A 23,154-nucleotide genomic window follows, 5' to 3' on the forward strand; every position below is an offset into this window, starting at 1 on the left:
TGGAGACTGAAGACAGGCCACTGATGTTTAAGTTCACTATTCCACAGAATTGTGTAAACAGAAGTCAGCAAAGGTTAAGGGATGAGTCAATGGTCAGAAACTGGTATCATTTATAGTGCAGCATTATTTTGCTAAGAAAATGCTTGCTCCCTGGGGACCTTCATTCAGCTGGTATTGAAGAGCTGGGAGAAAATCAAGAAAATATTGCTCATTTACCTAAGAGCAATTCTCTGTGATCTGTCACACATGTAATTTAAAGCAACAACAGAGCCCTCTGTTCCTCTTTTGTTCATTACTGCAAATGCCTGTACCAGCGCCAGAGGTCTCTTAGGGATGTTACCTTAATCCAGAGGATTTTGATTTTATTGAGCTCATCTCAGTGTATAGAAAAGCTCCTACAAAGTTTAGCCCTGTATCAAAAAAAAAAAAAAATGAAGCATAACAGCAACCATGTTTTATTGCTATTGTTGATGGAGCTCCTAAGAAGTAACTTTATTGGGACAAGAATTCTTGCAATCATTTTTGAACTTATAAACCAATATCATAAACTAACTAAATATTATTTTTCTCAAAGGCATAACCTATATTTGGACACTACTCATGGTTAACAGTGGGATGCAATATAATGTAGCTATTACAAACTTCATTTTCTTCTCTTTTGTCATCATTTTATTATATACTTCAGGCTTCCTCTGCACTTGATTTACCATGGGGCTAGCATAGTAGTTAGTATGTAACAGGCTCTGTTAGACCTGTGTACTTCCCGCCCTTTCATTCTTATGGCAACCTTGCAAGGTGGATTATTTTTGCTCCCATTTTGACAATGGAAAAAGTAATGCTGAAAGAAATGGAGTACTTACCAAAGATGAACAGCTATTGATTTTTCCAGTCTGGATCCCACCCCGTGGGATTTCTTGACTCCAAAGCTTCTGCTCTCAGCACTCTGCTACTGATGTTCACTCTACTCCTTTTCCATGGACCATCCAGGTATCATGTTACACCAGCAACAGGGACAGTGTGCTATTGATGCTGAATCATCAGGATTTTTTATGATTAGAGAGGATCTTTTTTGACTCTTGTCTTTCACAGGTTTGTTTGGGTTGAGATATCCCTTCCATCTCCTTAAGTTAAAAATTCTTTTTAAAGTAATGAAGCAGTTGGCTTTTCCGGTTTAAGACATGGAAAAGCCAGCCAAGGGCAGGAAGGGAATATTCAAAGGACAGGGAAAGCTAATTGGAACTGTTGCTATCAGCACTGAATGTGTGACAGGCTAAATAAGGCCAGGATCTTCATGAGAAGACGTTATCCAGAGGCAGGGCAAGCTCTACTCCCAGTGTTTTGTGTACTCCACCTACTTTGGTAATGATTGATGACACTTTCCTGACACTGACAAGGTGGCACAGAGCAGCCGTGAAGACAGAGTGCCCAATATGTGCAAACCATCATTATTGGCCAAATCTCTGTTCCTCACCCTGAGGCAGCAAATATTTCCACCTAGCTCTGGGGCCACAAGGGCTAAGCCCAGTCTCTCCTTAGGCTTAAGTCCTAACAACTTAACATAAATCTATGAATTTATTAATATAAAGCATCTAGAGTTTTAACAGTGCATATCAGCCTATTGCACTGTCAATATTAACATATAAGACAACAGAATTGCTTGGTACAACATTAAGAGGATTCATAAATTAGACAATGTTCAATTATCTGAGTCAGTGGAGTAAAGTCATGTATAATGCATAGTGCCAGATCAAAGATAATTTGTAATTTTGCACTGGAAAAATAAATTTGCCCTTATTAAATTTCCTTAGGCCACTATTGAAATTATCCACCTTTCCAAGGTACATACACACACACACATACACACACACACAGCTAATATAGAGAAAGGAGATATGACTTAGAATCATTCATGCTAACTGAGCAAATAGTTTGGAATATAGACATTTTCTGTAAATAATCCACACATAGTCCATAGTTAGCTCTTGGGGATTCCTTTTGTTTCTTAGTAGTCCAGCCAGTATTTGTCTTATTGCTACTACACCATCTTTGACATGGATTATCTATCATTATACAAACTTCAACTTTAAATATTGTCTGTTATTTAGATAATAACTGTGCATATTAAAAATCAAAAGACTAAATGTTGTTTACTCTTACCCTGATTTCAATATACTGCAATTGCTGTCTCACACAGCATCCCAGCTCCTGGCATTGTGTTAGCATGTTTATTGATTGAATGTTGAGTAGTCCTCAAGAGATTTCTCTGAATTAACTACTGTAATCAAAGTACAAAAGCCAGACAACTATTATTTGTAGACGCTCAAAACAACCAAAAAATCATAGCAGCAATACAAAGCATACAAAGCTGAGATGACTCCATTAATTTAATTCTCCCTAATGCACAAAATAATTAGGACTATATATTCAGGACTTAATATTAGAATTGATGATGGGCCAATATGTTTCCCCCTCCCAAATTTATTGAGTAATACATGACAAATATACAATTATAGTGCACAATGGAATGGTTTGATATGCATAAATACTGCGGAATGTTTAGCAAGACCAAGATAATTAACACACCCATCACATCACATAGTTAACTTTTTCTTTGTGTGTCTGCTTTTCACATGATCATAGTATCATCATTTCTTTGTTGATTCAAACTATACTAGCGAGATGTCTTCTCAAGAAGGCAACAAGATTCTTTAATAAAAGTAGGACAAAGATCTATTCAATAAATTTTTGTTTTTTATTCACTTAGGAGTGAACCTGATTAAAAGTAAATAAATAGATCATAATATTTAAACTAAAAGATTTATTATTATTCCTCATAAACAGTATTATTTCTCATAAATAATACAGCCATTTAAGTAGCATTTTTAGTTCACACAGTCTGAAACGCATTTAAAACTCAGCTAAAATTCTTAGAAAGCATTTTACTTACCTTCTGAAAACAAAATGTTTAAAAGTAACAAAACATTTCTTTCCATTAGAGGATATAGTTTGATCAACCCACTGATCTGTTATTATATTACATATTTGTTCCATATGAGTCATTACATATATACAAATGTATAACTATACCAGGTGAATATCATTTTTAGAATTTTAATAGTTTGGTTTCCGCCCCCCCCCCCCCCCCCCCAACCCGGATCTTTATATGTTCTCTAGGCTCAGTCAAAAAAAAAAAAAAAAAAAAAACCAAAAAACTGGTAACTATAGTTTTAAAGGTGATTTACAAGTATTTCCTCCCTTAATCTTTGCTTTTTTCTCAATGCTCACCCTTTTACAAGCTGAGAACAATATGTCTCTACTTGTGCAAAAGTTTCACAAGCTCTAGTCTGGAGGTGGATGTGTTACTGCTCGAGAAAATGTATTGATTCTTGCATGTAGCTGACAACCTCCAAACATTACCTTTGAAATGCAATGCCCCCCTGGGCTGTGTCCTTAGCAGTCTTTCTTCTTCTCTAGGTGAGCACATTAATTCCCAGGGTACAACTGGGTGAGTCCTGAATGTCTAAGTTCTACTTCCTACCCTTGCCTAAACTTTTGCACAGAATTTTCAGTTGCACTTGGGTTGTCTTCCCATGATATTCAATAGAATCCTCAGATTGGTAATCCAAAACAATTTGTTATTTCCCATATCTGCTCCTTCTACTGTGATCTATTATTGTTAATAGCATTACCGTCTTTCGAGCAGGTGAGAAATGAGCCATCTCCAAATCCTGTTCTTTTCTCAGCTCCCAGGTCTAACCAGTTGCTAAGCTATAACCAGTCTAAATCCACATGCTCTTGGGTTTCATTTATTTAATCAATCAACATTTTTTGAGCTTCTTTCTACTTTCATGCCATGGGTTTATCAATAGAATATGAGACAATACCTGCTTCAGGAAGTTCATACCACATAAAATACAAAGAGTTAAACATACACGCCCCCCCCCGCCCCCGCCGCCCCATATAGGGTGGTAATCACTAGTTATCATAATAAGTCTGGACTGTGGAGACTGGGCAGAGGACCTGGAGGCCTTCCAGGAGAAAGTAACATGTAAGCTGTGTCTGGAAGGATGAAGAGGAGTTTTCCAGGTAAAGGGTGAAACAGAGCCTTTCAGGAGGCAGAAGCAGCAGTCTGTGCAGCTGTGCGGAGGTGTGAGCCTGATTCTAGCACAAGTTGAGGAGCAGGGAGCCAGGTGCACCATGCTAGGAAATGTGGATTTCATTTCCAAAGGTTCCTTTCTCTCCATTTCTGTTACCCACAATCATATCTCTCGGTAGCACCATCGTAAAAATCTCCTGACCGTTCTCTTGCTTTCCACACTCTTTTCTTTTCTTTCCTCAGATTGTGGTCAGAGGTGGCCACCCCTGTTACTCCTATTGATCCTTCAATGGCCTGTGTTACTCACCAGGTCACTTTCATTCCCTGCAACCTGCACTTGTGCCAAACATATCCTGTGGATCAAGCTTGTGCCAACCATCTTCCCCTCTGAATCATAAACTCCTCAAGTTCAGATTTATGGGTTATATATCTTAGTACATTTAGAACACCATGGCCTGTACTTTGCACACAGTAGGCTTTTACCTATAAGTCCTATGGAGTTAAGTGTTAAGTCACTCAGTCATATCTGACTCTTTGTAACCCCATGGACAGTATCCCACCAGGCTCCTCTGTTCATGGGATTCTCTAGGCCAGAATACTGGAGTGGGTAGCCATTCCCTTCTGCAGGGGATCTTTCTGACCCAGGGATGGAACCCAGGTCTCCTACATTGCAGGCAGATTCTTTACTATCTGAGCCACCAGGGAAACCCCGAGTGGGAATATCTTTTAGAGTCTTCCCCTATTTCTTCATTTTGCAGGCTTATTCATGCATGTGGACATAACTGCATGGCTGTAGTAAGCACTGCATTCCTGTCACTGCCAGCAAGCGTTCCTTACAGCCCAGTGACTTGTAACGTGCCCTGCTGTTACAAATCAGTAACAGCTCCCAAACAGAGTGGTGTGGATGCGTACAGACTTTAATGTGCAATGTTTGGTGGTTTTTTTCCTTCCCTGAACAAAATGAAAGGCCTCACTTTTCCCTGGGGTAAAAGCAGGTTCAGAAAGCAGAGCCCTATGCCAAACATTACGATTTCCAGGGCTCTACACTTTGTATCACCGACAGGTATGGTGAAAACGACTTTGAACCAGGAGCCAGTGCTCATCCGAACTCAAACTGAGCTAGGCAGCTTTTCTGAGCCTAAATTTCCTCACCTGAGGGACTGGGGATGAGACTTAATTTCTAATATCCTTATAAAAATTATTTTTGTACATGTATCTTTATGGCAGTGTATCAATCAGGTATCTTGGTTGCAAATAACACAAACTCATCTTGACTAATTTAGGTAGAAAAGATGTCATTGGAAGGGTATTGATATTCGATATCACTGAATGAATGGGATGGAAAGAAGGCTTGGGAATTAGTAACATAGGAAGCCCTTATGTCACACATAGGAGCAGGATGATAGGTTCAGCAACTGGCATCACTGGGCACTTCTGGCAGTCTTGTCTCTGCCAGAAATCTACTATTCCTGTGTCTTTGCTTAACTCACTCCACACTCATAGTCCTGGATGTGAGTATCTGAATGGTTGAGCCCTGTTCAGGTGCCTTCCCTTAGCCACTGGCAGTGGAAAGAAGGAACATCTGGACCACCCAACTTGGGGAGTAGGCAGTGGATGATGCATTGCTTCTAAGACTGATACAGACACACAAAGGTGCTTAAGATGGGTGGTTGCCTATGCATACCATGCCCACACCTATAATGGTCTCACTGATCATTAAGATCCTACTTCACTATGTGAACCTTTAACACTTCAAATACCTGGCAGATATTTCTCCTAGAAAAGCCAGTTTTGCTATGGTTTAGGCCATTCTCTCAGTTATCTTTTATCATACTGTGTACTTTATTTTTCCTTGTCAACCCAATTCTTTAGATTTTGGTAAGCTTAAATTTAAGAACAGTAGTTATAGCTCTGACCACTAAGATATTGTTCTGGGATGAGGAGAAGGGCAGAGTTCAGTAGATCACTAATTCCACTCATCACTCACTTGTAGACACACAGCAAGATTCTGGGGGTCAGAATTATACAGAGTGAAGTAAGCCAGAAGGAAAAACACCAATACAGTATACTAACGCATATATATGGAATTTAGAAAGATGGTAACAATAACCCTGTGTACGAGACAGCAAAAGAGACACTGATGTATAGAACAGTCTTATGGACTCTGTGGGAGAGGGAGAGGGTGGGAAGATTTGGGAGAATGGCATTGAAACATGTAAAATATCATGTATGAAACGAGTTGCCAGTCCAGGTTCGATGCACGATACTGGATGCTTGGGGCTAGTGCACTGGGATGACCCAGAGGGATGGTATGGGGAGGGAGGAGGGAGGAGGGTTCAGGCTGGGGAACACATGTATACCTGTGGTGGATTCGTTTTGATATTTGGCAAAACTAATACAATTATGTAAAGTTTAAAAATAAAATAAAATTTAAAAAAAAAAAAAGGAATTATCTCCAGCCACAAACCACACAAAACAGATCTTGTATATCAGAAACACAATGGAAAGAAATGATATTTCTAAAAGACCATTTAAAGGGCATTCTATCTATCTGTGCTGCCAGGTAATCCAAGTACTTATCACTGGAATAAGTTAGACCAACTCATTGGACATGAGTTGGAGCAAACTCTGGGAGATTGTGAAAGACAGGGAAGTCGGTCACTCTGCAGGTCATAGGGTCACAAAAAGTCAGACATGACTTAGAGACTGAACAACTAGACTACATACAAGATGACGTTGCCTTAATCTCTTACAGAACAGAATTCAACTAATTGCCAGCAAATTGAATTGTTCTACAGTCTTTTGGGTGGAACGTACTTCCATGCACACTGTCCATTTTGAGGCTTTAAGCATCTTGTGGCAAAGCCCACGTCTGAGAGCTTGTAGAAATTTTCTCAGACAAAAACTTAGTTTCCCTTAAGAAAACCAGGATTCTCCCTCCCCTCCTTTGAGGGTTGTGTAAGTTAGCTATCCGAGAGTCACCAGGAAGAAGAAAACATACCATGTGTGTTCTCCACAGCAACCATCTTGGCCCTCGGAGCTGTCATTTTTATGGACCTTCTCTTGTTTCTGGTTCATTGTTTTGAAAGCCTCCTCATTTTCTTTTGGAAAAAAGGAATAAAAGAGGGATGGAAGTAGGGAGAGATAGTTAGAAAGAGGCTGGATGCCAGAAAACCACCCACCGTTTTAGATCTGGTATTACCGTCTTTAAATATCTGCAAAGATGAATATTTACCAGGAGGATAAATGTCACCAGAGTTTTGGCTCAGTCCTAGGTGGGATGGGACCCATCTAGGACCTCACCATCTGGCAGGAAAGACAGAGTTTACCATGGCTGAGAGTGGCTGCATCTACCATGGCAGCAGGGCTAGCAATGGCTATTGAAACCTTCTTGTCCCAAATCCTCTCCTACCAATGGCCCTCTAGGTTGTCTCAGTACTGTCTGCCCAATGGTCTAAGCATGGTTTAAAACAATGTCAACAACAGTAAAGACTTTTATACCTCTCCTCTCATGTATTTATGCAAACTGTTTTATCTCCTACATAAAAATAGCCTGTAAAACATGAGCTACTACAGAGAACACCAGTCAACATCCAAGGCATCGTCAGTAAGTCATCCTCCACTGTGGTTTATTGTGGATACTGTGAGTTTCTCACTCTCCAAATTATATTCAAGTATTTCATCACCTGCTTAATCAAGCTGCAAAATAAGGAGTTAGACCACTTCAACTCCAGTGATTTGATTATGTGGTGAAGAGACTGGTGCATAAACATTAATCCTGGGAAATTAATTCATGAAAATTAGCTGGAGATATCCCTAGAGGCCTGTTTTGTATCTATTTCTGCATAAAATAGTTACAAAAAAATTGAACTAACTACTTACTCAAAGAGTCTAGGGGGGACTAGAATGATTATGCATGATTCTATAGTTATCTAGAGAGAATTGTGAAGATGCCATGAAGTGACCTGAAAATGCATTCTGATTGAAGCTCAGTCTTGAACAGGGAAATTGCTTTGAAATGATTAAAGTTAAAATTGTTGGTTATAAGGAAAACACTTGTCCTAGAATGAGGCCTTTAGATGAGAGAATCTCATTTGAAATCTTTTGTAATGGCTTTCCTTTTCAATGGCAAAATTTTCAGTTGTATCAACCTATCACATCGTCTCAAATTTGCACCTCAGTGGAGGGTATGGAGGATTAGGAGGATGCTCTAGACAAAAATCTGGCAGGAGATGTCATTGGGTAAAGATCTACCCTCAGGAGAGAGGTTGCCAGCATCCCTGGGAGGCAGCTTAGGTGCATTGGCTCAGAGGAAACTTCCCAAGGCACGACCACAGCCTCTGCTGCCAGGTTCCTTCTTATCTCTGCTCTATCGGGTTGTATTTTGATGCTCTGTTTAAATATCTCTCTCTCTTTTCAGATAGTGAGATCCTAGATGGGGTCCCATCCCACCTAGGACTGAGCCAAAACTCTGGTGACATTTATCCTCTTTGGTAAATATTCATTTTTGCAGATATTTAAAGACGGTAATACCAGATCTGAAACCTCGGAGGGCAGATACTTCAGAAATCAGATTGTTTGGATGTTGGGAAGGTAGTGTCAGTGTGTACAAACAGCAGCTGAACGATATCTATACCGTAATGTAATGCTCCCAGTAGAGTCTGGGGTAATGTCTATAATCAAGCACATTAATATTTCTGGAGCAAAAATTATGAAAGGCACACTGAGGGGATAAATAAAGGGTATGATTTTCTAACGGTTTGGGTCACGTCTGGTTTTTGCTACTAGAGATTACACAACAGTGAATTTTTGGAGCTTGTTGGATTTTGGAATTGCAGATAAGGTGTTGTCAGCCTGTACTGCATCTTTAGGAAGAGAAGTGTTCTCATCTAAGGGAACTATTCCCCAACACAAGGACCCTTCCTCTTGCTGTTTCAAGGAGCAAAAAGAGAACAGTGCTGGGTTCTTTTCTGGATGGCAATGTGTCCTCATAACTGGTGCTGCTATCTGGGGCCCTGTGGGAGGGGGCAATGGAAGTGGTTCATTCCACACATGTAAAGCTTTCTCATTGTGCTGCTTCTGCGCCTTCTACTTTATCAGCTACTGCTTCCCCTCTTCTCCATTTTTCTAGTTTTCCTTCTCTCCTCATTTACTAGTAAATATATTTTTTTGCTTAGGTCTTAGGAGTCTTGATATTTTCCTTGTTTGTCTTCTGCATGATTCTTTGGTACACAGCCCTCCTGCCACTCATTCACCTCAACAGCCAAAGCGCTGAGTTGTTTGTTTGTCTTGGAGTAGATGTCCGTCAGTGCTTGCTTAGAGTGGAAGCAGTCTCCCTGCATGTTTTTGTTTGGAGAACTATGTTTTATCTGCTCGGTGCTGTGTTGATAAGCATCTTGGGAATGTGTGCTGGATGACAAGCCACTACTCTTCTCTTCTTGACCCTTGTCTACTGCGATAGACAGTGTTAATGAAATGTCAAATCTGTATATATTAATCCATGTGTAAGAATCAAGTAGGTTGCAGCATTTCTATCCTTCAGACTTTTAAAAAAATAATTTTTCATAATATTTTGAAACAGTGTTGTTGCTTATTTTTCCATATGATACATTTTTGCCTGTCTTTATTTCTAACTGTTCGCTTTACTTAGGCCGTACATCTGCTTTTTTGTTCATATATTCAAGAAAATTCACTTCTGTGCTACCTGATAAGGGAATTATCTTGCTCTCCTCAACCTTTCTCTCTTTCTCAGTCTTGTAGGTTATTTTGAAGTGACTGCTTTTAGTGTGGATGTTGTTGTGTAATACTGACATGACCAGAAAGTGGTGACCGCAGAGGTAGGCTGAGGAAGGAGTCCCTGCACAGTCGGGGCATCCTTCTCTGTGGAGCTGAGTGTCACCGACACCCATGAAGGAAGCGATCTTGCTCTGTCTCTTCTCTGTAATACATCATTCTATCCAGTGCTTGATGGCGCTGTGTTTTCCTTCATGACTCGGACACCAAGATGCAGTGAGCGAGGTGTCAGATGTCTATTCCTGGTGGCTGGCGTTGTGATGATCTCTGCTGTCCTCCATCTAGCTAGAGTCCTTCCAGGGGATTAGTACCTCGTGTACAATGCCCTGCTCCTTCAGGATTCATCACCAGTGCACGGGACTCTGCCCTACACTCCCCACCTGCAGCATCAGATTGAACCACATTACCAAAGAGCCAGCTCCGAGTGCAGTCCCATGTTCATAGTGGCCTGCTTTCCACGTACCGTCCCATCCCTGGTCTTAGCAGAAGGTATAGAGACAAAATCCTCTCTTGTGGTGCTCCAGTCCAGAAACAGCCGAAGTGCTCTGTCAGGGTACCGCTGAGTAGTGTTCCCTGGCTGCCACTGTGAGCAGACTAGAGCGGATGCTGTATTCAGGAAAACTGTCATGTGTGGAAGAGGACAAACAGCCAGGATTCTGGTCTATTACTCAAAACATCAATGGTACTTATCCCAGGAGAATGAAGACCAGGCATTATAAGTTTCTCTCCTTCCTAATCTTGTTCATTTGTTTTTGAGGTAAATGGGGGTCACCAGAGGCAATCCAAGCCAATTTTCTTTGCCTGTGTAATATATTTTAAAAATTCTTAATCTGCAGTGAATATAAACATTTAAAATGTATGCATTACATATGTTTGTTTTTAAATTCCATACTGTACCTTTTAAAAATTATTTTGAGACTGCACTGAAGATCTATATTGAGAACGGTATCACAGTCATTTGGTAGCACTAGTTGATGGTCAGTCCATTTTGGCACGTCGTCTGTGAAGCTCTCATGCCTAAATAATATTGTTTTCCAGAAAACTGTGGATGTTTCTCTTAAGTTAGGGAATTTCTTTGATGACCAGATCAGAAAATGTAGCATTTCCAGATTGAAGACTTCCTCCTTAATGAACATTCACTCATTCAACAAATATTTGTTGCTGACAAGTAGTTCCTAATCTTGTACAAACACTGCTCTTTTCAGAAAACCTTTTTATCAAATAACCTTGGGAGTTCTGTGCTTCATCTCATTTCCCATTTCTCTCCTGACCCTGGTTCTAGTTCTGAACATCTTTTTAAAAAGGAGTTGCATGATCAGTCATTTTCTTTCTTTCTTAGTTTCTTTTCTGTGTTTCCTCTCTGCCCTATCCTGGTAGCTCAGCTGGTAAAGAATCCGCCTGCAGTGCAGGAGACCCTGCTTCCATGCCTGGGTCGGAAAGATCCACTGGAGAAGTGATAGGCTACCCGCTCCAGTATTCTGGCCTGGAGAGTTCCATGAACTGTATGGTCCATGGGGTTGCAAAGAATCCGGACACAACTGAGTGACTTTCACTTTCACTTTCTTTCTGCCCTATCTCTAGACTTATGTGCTTATGTTAGTCCTTGGTCAGCAATGACCAGTACAAAGTAATTGATTTTATTTTTATTATTTTACCGCCGTACTCACAGCTTTTTCTTGCAAGCTCTTACTTCAAGGGAGGGTGTCCTGAAGCCAAAAGCTGGAAGAGTGTTCTGTAAACTGTAGTCCTGTGGTAAAGAGTGAAAGGAACCAGAGTAACACATCTCTGCCCCTGGCACTTGAATCAAAATCTGGGCCCATGAAGGCTGTGTCTATCAGATGCCAAAATAACTTCTCAGTGGAGCCAAGTCAATCAAAGACAGTCAATTCACTGTAATTTTAGTCCATGTGGTTTCTTGGCATCATATGGACCAAATATACCAACTGACTGACAACACTGATTACTTTCCAACCAGTAATCCTGGTGTTTTCCAGAGAAGGGATTGCTAAAGAAGGAGCAGGACTATACAGCGGGTGTTTATAATGATCCCCTGGATACAAAATAAAGTAGAACTTTGGATCTAAAAAATAACAATTTGAGCTTTACCTAACATTTGCTTTTATAGAGTGTTAATACTAATATATGTATTGATTATTTTGATATAATTTTATATATTTTATATTTACATATTATATGGATAATTTTAAATATGTGAATACAAGTATTTTTGCTGGTGGGGTACACAGTCAAACTTGTTTGCTTGTTATTCTAGATCCTTGATTCTCCATCTTTAGGCAACAGAGTTTTGTAAACGCTCCTAAATACATGTAAATGGACCTATTTTCTCATTCAGTAGATACTAAAAATACAATAATATGCTAAGGGTTTATAATGTTTTATTTAATATAGTTTTAGTGCTCTGTTTTAAAATTTACTATAAAAGTGAATTCCTCTAGCCTAAGAATATTGTGAATCTATTGGAGGAGACACATCTACATAGGGTCACGAAAGAGCAAAGAGACAGGAGAATCGGGTACCAATAAAATATTAGGTTGGTCGGTCAGAGTATTTAAGCTATTGAAAAAAATTGTGTATGCATAAACATCTCTCTCTCTCCCCACTTAATAACAGAGTTTTTTTTTCCCCCCTTTTCTCATCCTCCTTAGTTCCCCTATTTTGGGTGAATATTGGACTATCTCAGGAACTGGATTCCAGCAATGTTTCTTTTATTTATGTCTGTATTGGTTTGGTAGGGCTGCCATAACAAAATGCCACAGACTGCAGGGCTTAAGCAACAAATTTTCTCACAGTTCTGGAGCCTAGAAGTCCAAGATCATAGTGTTGGTGGGTCTGGTTTCTTCCAAGGCCTCTCTCATTGGCATGCAAGTGGCTATACTTCTGCTATGTCCCCACATAGTCTTTCCTTTGTCCACATGCAACTCTGTTATCTCTGTGTGTGTCTTAATCTCCTTTTCTTGCAATCATACCATCAGATCGGGTTAGGACCAAGGCCCTATCTCCAAATACGGTCACATTCTGAGGTGTTTGGGGTTAGAGCTTCAACATAGCAATTTGGGGGAACACAATTCAGTCCATAATGTGCATTTCTTTTTGATAAATCTACTTATTACAGGAAAGTATGTGGGACTCAGCAATATCAAGAAGAAGTATGATTAGGGTGACCATATCTTGATTTGTCCATGAAGGTCCTGAACAAATTTTTATCCTGACTTAATTTAAAAAGTGCCCCCATTGGCTGTCAGAAGTCTCTCATTTGTATGATAAATGATATTGTATGATAAATTATATTGTAATCCTGTTGTAGAGTTCTCGGAGCCAGAAGGCATGTATCCAAAAACTGTGTGGTTGGACCTAGGTTTCCTCAACTATGAAGTAGAGACCATAGTAGTACCTGCATCAGGCTTATTAAGAGAATTAAATGAGGCCGTATGTACGATTCGTTCAGAACTCTGCCCTGAGTATAGTCAGCACTGTGTGTGTGACCCTGAGTAAGCACAGAGGACATGTTTGTCAGGTGTAACTATATTTGTCAGGTGTAATGGTTAATTTTGTGTGTCAACTTGGCTGGGCCCAAGTGCCCAGATATTTGGTCAAACATTATTCTGGATGTTTCTATGAGAGTCGTTTTGGATATAATTTACATTTAAATGGTGGACTTTGAAAGCAGGTTGGATAAGTCACACTCACATATTGGAGATCAGTCAGTTGAAGGCCTGAAGAGAACAAAGGGCTGGCATTCCCTCAACAAGGGAAGAATTTACCAGCAGATTACCTTTGAACTTCAACTCTTTCCTGAGTCCCTAGCCTACTGGTCTTCTGCATCAGATTTTGGACGTACCAACCTCCATAACTGTGTGAGCTAATTTCTTAATTCTGTTTTTATATATACCCACATCTTATTAGTTGTTTCTCTGGAGGACCACCCCTAACACAGTATGTGTGGACACCAAAGCTGTACCTGAAAAGAACTTATAATTATTCAAAGTTTAATGTATTTCTGGATTTTTATGCCCTTTTAAATTCACTGTGTTCTTTGCATATCTATGTACATACCAATAAAAAAGATCATATGACAAGATAGCTAAGAGAGTGACTAGGCACTTTCTATATTAATCACAGTCTTTAAAAAACATATATTCTGCATTCACATACCATGTTTGAAAATGATACTGACATTATCCATCTATGGGAATTTTCACCATTATTTATAATTATGAAGATGAATCATTTTTTTCAGGAAGTGAGAGTAGCATCTTTAATAAATGGAATAAAATTATAATAGGTTTTGGTAAAATGAATGATTTAAAAGAAAAAAAAAAAAAAAACTGAATCACTATGTTAAAACTGAGCTCCAAAACTAGGAAATCAGGCAAATATGTTGGCAAGAGTTCAGCCAAGTTAAAAGACTGGCAGATCAAACCTTAGGAAAAAAGTTAAACAAGTTGGAAAAGCAAATAAAGGCTTGAGGAACAACCGAGCAGCAGCTATCAAATCTAAAAAGGGTTACTGTGGAGGGGATGGAGACCAGCTGTTCTCTAGCTTAGCTGAGCCCAGACAAGAACAAAAATAGATAAGAACGGCAGTGTGGCAGACCATTTAGAGCTAGGCTTCTGCAGTTAATTTGGTTAGAATGGTTACTTAGGATGTTCCAAATATACTTAAAAGTCTTTAGAGTTGGTTAGGTTTACCTTTTCTTGGTGTGAAGCCAAGTGGAAAACCCAGATCTAGATTTCTCGTGGGGTTAATCAGGATTGCCTGGGTGTGGGGGTAGAGCTTTTGTAAAAACCACAGGCTCCATTTCTATGAAATGATAGGAAGTGGTTTCCAGGATGTGCTGTTAAGAATAAAAGTACCATCAAAAGGGAATATGCATAACAGTAGCTACCTTCAGTATGAGAAATAGGGAAATAATGTATATGTGTGTGTGTGTGTAAAAGAATATGTACACATAATATATAGAGACATAATATGTACACATAAAAATATAGATATACACAGATAGATAAAAACTGATAAATATGTGTATTTGGTTTTCTTTACTGGAAAAGAAGGATAAGCCAGAAATTAATATAGTTATCCTACTAGAGAGGTAAGGTAGCAGATACTGGAATTTCTCTGTGTGCATTTTTGTTAGTTTATTAGTTTCCTATTGCTGCTGTAATAAATCACAAGTTTAGTGGCTTAAGACAACATGAGTGTATAATTTTACAGTTCTGGAGGTCAGAAGTCCAAAATGGGTCTCACTGGGCTAAAATTCAGGTGTCAGCAGGGCTGGCTTCATTCTGGAAGCTCTAGGGGATAATGTGTTTCCTTGCCAGCTTGCAGAGTCCACCTGCATTCCTTGGCTCATGGCCCTGTTTGACATCTGCATCCTCAAATCTCTCTTTGAATCTGATCCTTCTACCTAGCTAGTTTACATTTAAGACCTTTGTGATTACACATGTCCATGGGCTCATATAGGATAGTCTTCTTATCCTCAGATCAACTGATTAGTAACCTTAATTTCCATTTTGTCCTGACATATCCCATATTCACCATGTCTGGGGGACTGGTGTGTGTACGTCTTTGGTGTGTGTGGGGGCATATTCTGCATGCCATACCTTCTGAACCATTTAAATGTTTATTCACAAATAAAGCTGAATCAAAAAGGATAACAAAAGTGAACTCTAAAATTGAATACAAATAGAAACAAATGGGCTTAACCATATATCAAAAGGAAACATAATTGTATTGGGGAGGATACAGACTAGATTCAAGCAAGCTTTTTTGAACACAGGACTGTGCTAATATACTGGAATTATTTTAAAGACCGAAATAATTACAAAGAAATCTCGATTTTTACTGAATAAATTTGTTGTAGGTATTATTTATAGTGAACTTAAAACTACCTTTTTGTATGTATTGTAGGGTAGTGTAAATGTTGTTAAGGGGAGACAGAACATTCACTATGGAATAAGGGAGGCAGAAATTTGGAATGCAGGAAGGTGAGAAGGATGCCTGTGGTATGGGGCTTTTTACGTCCATCCCCTGAAATGGCATAGATTGACACCACCAGGAGCAAGCAGCACATCTACCACCTGATCTTGGTTTCTAAACAGCATTCCTTGGTAAAAGACAGCAAAGCCTCCTTAAAGAGATGTCTAATTTCAGATGGAACAGGTTTAAAGTACAAGGGGGTCTTCCCTGATGTCCAGTGGTTAAGAATCTGCCTTGCAATGCAGGAGACATGGGTTAAATCCCTGGTCAGGGAACTAAGATCCCACATGTCTTGGAGTAACTAAGCCTACCTGCTGCAATTACTGAAGCCCACATACCACAACCAAGATCCAGCACAGCCAAATAAATAATATATAAACAATAAAATAAAGTTTTAAAAAATAAAGTACAATCGAAAAAGCAAGAGGGTTCCAGGAAAACATCTATTTCTGCTTTATTGACTATGCCAAAGCCCTTGACTGTGTGGATCACAATAAACTGTGGAAAATTCTGAGAGAGATGGGAATACCAGACCGCCTGACCTGCCTCTTGAGAAACCTGTATGCAGGTCAGGAAGCAACAGTTAGAACTGGACATGGAACAACAGACTGGTTCCAAATAGGAAAAGGAGTACATCAAGGCTGTACATTGTCACCTGCTTATTTAACTTATATGCAGAGTACATCATGAGAAATGCTGGGCTGGATGAAGTACAAGCTGGAATCAGGATTGCTGGGAGAAATATCAATAACCTCAGATGCAGATGACACCACCCTTAGGGCAGAAAGTGAAGAACTAAAGAGCCTCTTGATGAAAGTGAAAGAGGAGAGTGAAAAAGTTGGCTTAAAGCTCAAGATTCAGGAAACAAAGATCATGGCATCTGGTCCCATCACATGGCAAATAGATGGGAAAACAGTGGAAACAGTGGCTGACTTTATTTTGGGGGGCTCCAAGATTGCTGAAGATGGTGATTGCAGCCATGAAATTAACAGACGCTTAGTCCTTGGAAGGAAAGTTATGACCAACCTAGACAGCATATTAAAAAGCAGACACATTATTTTGTCAACAAATGTCCATCAAGTCAAGGCTATGGTTTTTCCAGTAGTCATGTATGGATGTGAGAGTTGGACTATAAAGAAAGCTGAGCACAGAAGAATTGATGTTTTTGAACTGTGGTGTTGGAGAAGACTCTTGAGAGTCCCTTGGACTTCAAGGAGATCCAACTAGTCCATCCTAAAGGAAATCAGTCCTGGGTGTTCATTGGAAGGACTAATGTTGAAGCTGAAACTCCAATATTTTGGCCACCTGATGTGAAGTGACTCATTTTAAAAGACCCTGATGTTGGGAAAGATTGAAGGCAGGAGAAGGGGATGGCAGAAGATGAGATGGTTAGATGGCATCACCGATTCAATGGTCATGAGTTTGGGTAAACTCCAGGAGTTGGTGATGGACAGGGAGGCCTGGCATGCTGCAGTTCATCGGGTTGCAGAGAGTCAGACATGACTGAGCGACTGAACTAAAAGCCAACAATACCTAGTGGGATCAAAAAGTTATGATGTGCTCAAAGATTCACGGAGACATGTCCAAAAATTAACAACTTTCACTGGCCTAATGTAGAATATTTGAGTATCAAACAAACCAAAAGGTAGTAAGATTTTGAATTTTAAAAGGGATCTTTTATATTAAAATATAGGCATTTGAGTTTGGTAGGGACAGAACTTTTTAAGAGAAAATGGAAACTAATAAATATAATGAAATAATAAATTTGGAAAGCCACTTTTCTGTAATCATGAATGTAATAATTGTTTCAGGCAGGATAATGGATGTTAAATTTTAGATGGTTTCTAAATCTTCCTTCAGAGAGCAGTGAGATTATATTATTATTAATTACAAAGGGAAAATTATTAATTTATAATCAGATCAGATCAGATCAGTCACTCAGTCGTGTCTGACTCTTTGCGACCCCATGAATCGCAGCACACCAGGCCTCCCGGTCCATCACCAACTCCTGGAGTTTACTCAGACTCACATCCATCGAGTCGGTGATGCCATCCAGCCATCTCATCCTCTGTCGTCCCCTTCTCCTCTTGCCCCCAATCCCTCCCAGCATCAGAGTCTTTTCCAATGAGTCAACTCTTCGCATGAGGTGGCCAAAGTACTGGAGTTTCAGCTTTAGCATCATTCCCTCCAAAGAAATCCCAGGGCTGATCTCCTTCAGAATGGACTGGTTGGATCTCCTTGCAGTCCAAGGGACTCTCAAGAGTCTTCTCCAACAACACCACAGTTCAAAAACATCAATTCTTCGGCGCTCAGCCTTCTTCACAGTCCAACTCTCACATCCATACATGACCACAGGAAAAACCATAGCCTTGACTAGACGAACCTTTGTTGACAAAGTAACGTCTCTGCTTTTGAATATGCTATCTAGGTTGGTCATAACTTTCCTTCCAAGAAGTAAGCGCCTTTGAATTTCATGGCTGCAGTCACCATCTGTAGTGATTTTGGAGCCCAGAAAAATGAAGTCTGACACTGTTTCCCCATCTATTTCCCATGAAGTGATGGGACCGGATGCCATGATCTTCGTTTTCTGAATGTTGAAATAGAGAAACCTGATCAATATCACCTTAAATGATCAAACAATAGTGAGGTGAACTGATATTTTGTGTCTCCTGATGTGATAAAATGGGAAGAATTATTGTTGTTTAGTCACTAAGATGTGGCCAATTCTTTGCGACCCCATGGACTACAGCCCACCAGGCTCTTCTGTCCAAGGGATTTCCCAGGCAAGAATAGTAGAATGGGTTGCCATTTCCTTCTCCAGGGGATCTTCCTGACTCAGGGTTTAAACCTGCATCTCTTGCATTGGCAGATAGAGTCTTGACTGCTGAGAGGCCTGGGAAGCTCCCAAAGATAGTAAGATTTTGAATTTAAAAAGGAATCTCTTATGTTAAAATATAAGCATTTGAGGTTGGCAGGAACAGCACTTTTTAAAGGAAGAATGAAGACTAGTAAATGTGAAAGAAATTAAAAAATTGGAAAACCACTCTTTTATAATCCTCCATGTAATAATTGTTTCAGGCAGCCTAATCAGTGGCTGTTAAAATTATTTTAGATGCTTTAGAAACCATCTTCCTTCAGAGAGCAGTGAGATATGTTATTAACATATGGGGCATTTACATGTTTCAAAATATCATCCCCTCAATTACTTTTTAGTTACAAAAGGAAAATGACTGATTTACAATAGAGAAACCTGATTAACATCACCTTAATCAAATGATCAAACTTCACATGACAACAATGGGATTAACTAATATTTTGTGCCTCCTGATGTGATAAAATGGGATGGGTACAATATCAGTTATATGATATTCTTGCCAAGAACACTTCATTTGACTCTAATCAGGAGGGGGAAATTGGGCAATTACAGATGTAGGACCTCACGATTAACCCAAATGTAAATGGAAGCATCACAGGGACAATCATGATGCAATTTGTGACCCTCAATTAAGAATTCTAAAAATAGAAGAGCTTTTATTTGGACAGCTAAAAATTGTATTGAACTGTATATTAAGTAATTTTATATCAATATTAAATACCTTGCATAAAAGTGTTCATGTAAGAAAGAGTCGTCTTAGGATATATATGTTGAAGTATTTGGGGATAAATTCGGCATGGTGACAACTTCAAGTGATTCAGGGAAAAGTATATGTGTACAAATACATATACAGACATAATGAGAAGGGAATGAAGGCAGCAAAATGTAAATAACTGGTAAATTTTGGTGACTAGAACTATTTTTTACACAAAATTTTCTAATTTTCTGTAGGTTTGATTTTTAAAGTAGCAACATGAAAAATTCCTTTATTGAGCCCATGGGCTTCTTGTTTCCCTTTGGGCTGATTTAGTTTATATTTCAAGTTGTTGTGAATGTTTTCTTTTTTTTTTTAATGTTTGTGGTTATCTCTTTGGAAGTGTCTCCCTTGACTTTCACATCTGAATCTCTGGGCAATGTGATTCTTCAAATGCATATAAACAGAACTTTAATGAAAGCAATGTTGTATGTCAATCTCTATGGAGCTCCAATTTATAGGAAAAACATTTGAAAATAAAATGGACACATAGTTACCTGGTTTAGTGATGATACTCAATATGAGTGTGTTTTATAATTTTCTACATCCCTTAAAATATTACTTGATGGCTGATTCCCACTAGCTGTTTTACACATGGAAGTGTATATATGTCACTCCTAATTCCATCCACCCTCACCTTCCCTCCCTGTGTCCAAATATCCATTCTCTACATTTGCATCTCATCCCTGCCCTGAAAATAGGTTCATCTGTACCATTTTTCTAGAGTCCATATACATGCATTAATATATGATCATTGTTTTTCTCTTTCGGACTTTACTCTTTATGACAGACTCTAGGTTCATCCACATCTCTTCAATAAATGACCCAGTTTTGTTCCTTTCTATGGCTGAGTAATATTCCACTGTGGATGGGGAATGTGGGGGGTGGGGCAAGAGGGAGGAGATATAAATATACATATAGCTGATTCACTTCCTTGCACAGCAGAAAGTAACACAAAATTGTAAAGCAATTATACTGCAATACTGGATGGCTTTCCTGGTGGCTGAGGTGGTAAAGAATCTGCCTGCAGTACAGGAGACCTGGCTTTGATCCCTGGGGCAGGAAAATCCCATGGAGAAGGGCATGGCAACCCACTCCAGTATTCTTGCCTAGGAAATCCCATGGACAGAGTGGCTTGCTGGGCTACAGTCCATGGGATTGCAAAGAGTTGGATGTGACTGAGCAACTAACACTTTGATTTTTGATAGCACCAACAAAGGATACAGATTTCCATGCCCTCCCTCAGACCTGTGAAGAGTAACCTCTGAGCATAGGGCCTAGATCTGCATTTTCATCAGGTTTCCCACAGTCTTTTGAGCACTGAAGTTCCTGTTCCTGACACATCTTTAAGGGCCTCCTCCCTCTCAGGACTCAGTCTTACAACCTCTAGGGAAAGCTCCCTTCCCTTGTCTCCTCTTCCACCCTGGTACATCCTTTTACCGTCCGCAGTGATCTTCATAGATTTTCCTGCACTTATGATGGGGTTATGCCCTGAGAAGCCACTGAAGGTTAAAAGCATTTTAGGTAAAGAAAAAAACCTGCACTTAATTCTTCTAACCTATCTTAAACTTGCTCAGAACATTAGAGATTAGCCTACAGTCGGAAAAATTACCTAAAACAAAAAGCCTATTTTGTAATAAAGTACTGAATATCTCATGCAAGGTGTTGAATACTGTACTGAAAGGGAAAAACAGAATGATTCTAAGTGTATAGGTTGTTTACCCTTGTGATTGGCCCAAAGCCACTGCCCAGCATTACAAGAGAGTATCAGTATCATATTGTATATTGCTAGCCTGGGAAAAATTAAAATTGGAAGTATTGTTTCTACTGAACACATCTCACTTTCACGCCATCATATACTAAAAAAAATCCTGAATCAAACCATCATCATCAGTTGAGGACCATATACTCGATTTTTTTCCTCCTTGTTTCCCACCTCTCTCCGTGAGCACTAAATTCACATTGTTCTGTATACTCTCTGTGGAAGCACCTTACCCAATCTCACACCTAACTCCTGCTACTTATCCAGTAGGTGGGACAGTATTTCTTTTTTTTTTTAATTTTTTATTTTTTAACTTTACAATATTGTATTGGTTTTGCCATATATTGAAATGAATCTGCCACAGGTATACATGTGTTCCCCATCCTGAACCCTCCTCCGTCCTCCCTCCCCATACCATCCCTCTGGGTCGTCCCATTGCACCAGCCCCAAGCATCCAGTGTTCTTTTTTTAACAAAATATAGATTTTTTTAAGGGTATCTCCCCCCCCTCCAAAAAAAAGTTTCTCTGAGATACTGGGAGCTCTGGCAGAAACTCTGGGAATGTAAACCAGATTCATACTCACTGGGGTTTTCAGCCTCTAAAAGCAGGACTATTATTAAGCCCTAAAGCCAGCCTCCATGGCTTGGTAGCTTTGTGACTTAAGGAAATGGCAGCCTACTCTGGTATTCTCTTATGCAAAAAAGGGGATAATATCAGTACCTACCTCAAATAGTTGTATGAAACATATTTACGTATATAAAGAACCTATAAAAATCCCAATAAGTGTTTATTCTCTTAATCATCATCTTTCCATGAAATATCAGACCTGGATCAAATTCTGCTTTCAAGATGTTAATGATGATCCTATATAAAAGAATATCTTTCTTGCTTTCTTTGTGTCTCTCTTGGGTTCAGGTTTCCCTAGGACTCCTGCATGCCCATGCTACACATATCCTGTGGCCTCCAAAGCGCTGGCAGAAATTAGAGTCTGTTCTTCCTCCAGAGCGCTTGCCGGTTCAGAGTGACGAGGACTGCCTGCAAGGATCCCCCTAAGCTGCTGCCATGGAGAGGCACCACTGCCACCAATCACAGGAAGTGGGGTAGAGAAGAACGACACTGAAAAGGGCTAAGCTTCTTGCAAGAAATATTTCTATCACATTAAGATGATCTGTATTATTAGAGTTTTAAAATATTAAACAGTATTAAATGGCACCTGATTTTGTGTTAAATTGTAATGCTATGTTTCATGTCCCCAAAGTGCAGACTTTTGGAAATATGAAAATTTTATTCCCAAATGTCTCAGAGGGGATACATTTTGGATTTTTATGCGTACATGTTCTATTCATTGTTAAATTTTGATTTTGGAGCTTTCTGCTGGAAGAATATGAAAACTAATATTTGATGAAAGTAGATATAACTATACATTTACTCTTAAGATGGAACATGAAGAAACATTATACACATAGTGATAGGAATTACATTATAATTGACAGTATCTACAGTGCAGTGAGTGCCAGCTAGGAAGAGCAGCAAACTATGATGCAAAAATAAAACATTGATTTGTTCAGGTACTGTTTTGGGTGTTTATCATTAAACTGGTATTAGTCCATTAATAAGGAATATATTCTTTCTTTTTGAAGTAAAGAATTAAGATATTGGGGAACCGGGTCTCTCAGTATTTTTACACAACCAAGTCTTTCTTACTGGCCCTCTTTTAATCCAAAATTTCTTAGTGATCTCACGCCTATTCACACTGATGAGTAAACTTATTTTTCAATATTTGGCCGCTATTTGGTAAAATGTTCTGAGTGAAATGGAAAAATCACTTCAACCAAGTCTGATTTTTTTTTTTTTTCCCCTCCTAGTGATTTTTCAGT

At 39.3% G+C, this 23,154-nt stretch overlaps 1 protein-coding gene across 2 annotated transcripts in view; it reads left to right on the forward strand.

Annotated features, from left to right (window-relative positions):
• The window catches only part of IMMP2L (inner mitochondrial membrane peptidase subunit 2), a 965,664-nt gene extending 942,816 nt beyond the window's left edge, over nucleotides 1–22,848 (forward strand). For both annotated transcript variants that reach the window (XM_025292029.3, XM_006071765.4), the window contains one exon: nucleotides 22,193–22,848. In XM_025292029.3, coding sequence (XP_025147814.2) covers nucleotides 22,193–22,330 — 138 coding nt within the window. In that variant the 3' untranslated portion in view covers nucleotides 22,331–22,848. The remainder of the gene's footprint in view (nucleotides 1–22,192) is intronic.
• Nucleotides 22,849–23,154: the final 306 nt, after the last annotated feature.

This window comes from Bubalus bubalis, chromosome 8 (genome assembly GCF_019923935.1).
Source record: "Bubalus bubalis isolate 160015118507 breed Murrah chromosome 8, NDDB_SH_1, whole genome shotgun sequence".
Classification (NCBI taxonomy): domain Eukaryota; kingdom Metazoa; phylum Chordata; class Mammalia; order Artiodactyla; family Bovidae; genus Bubalus; species Bubalus bubalis.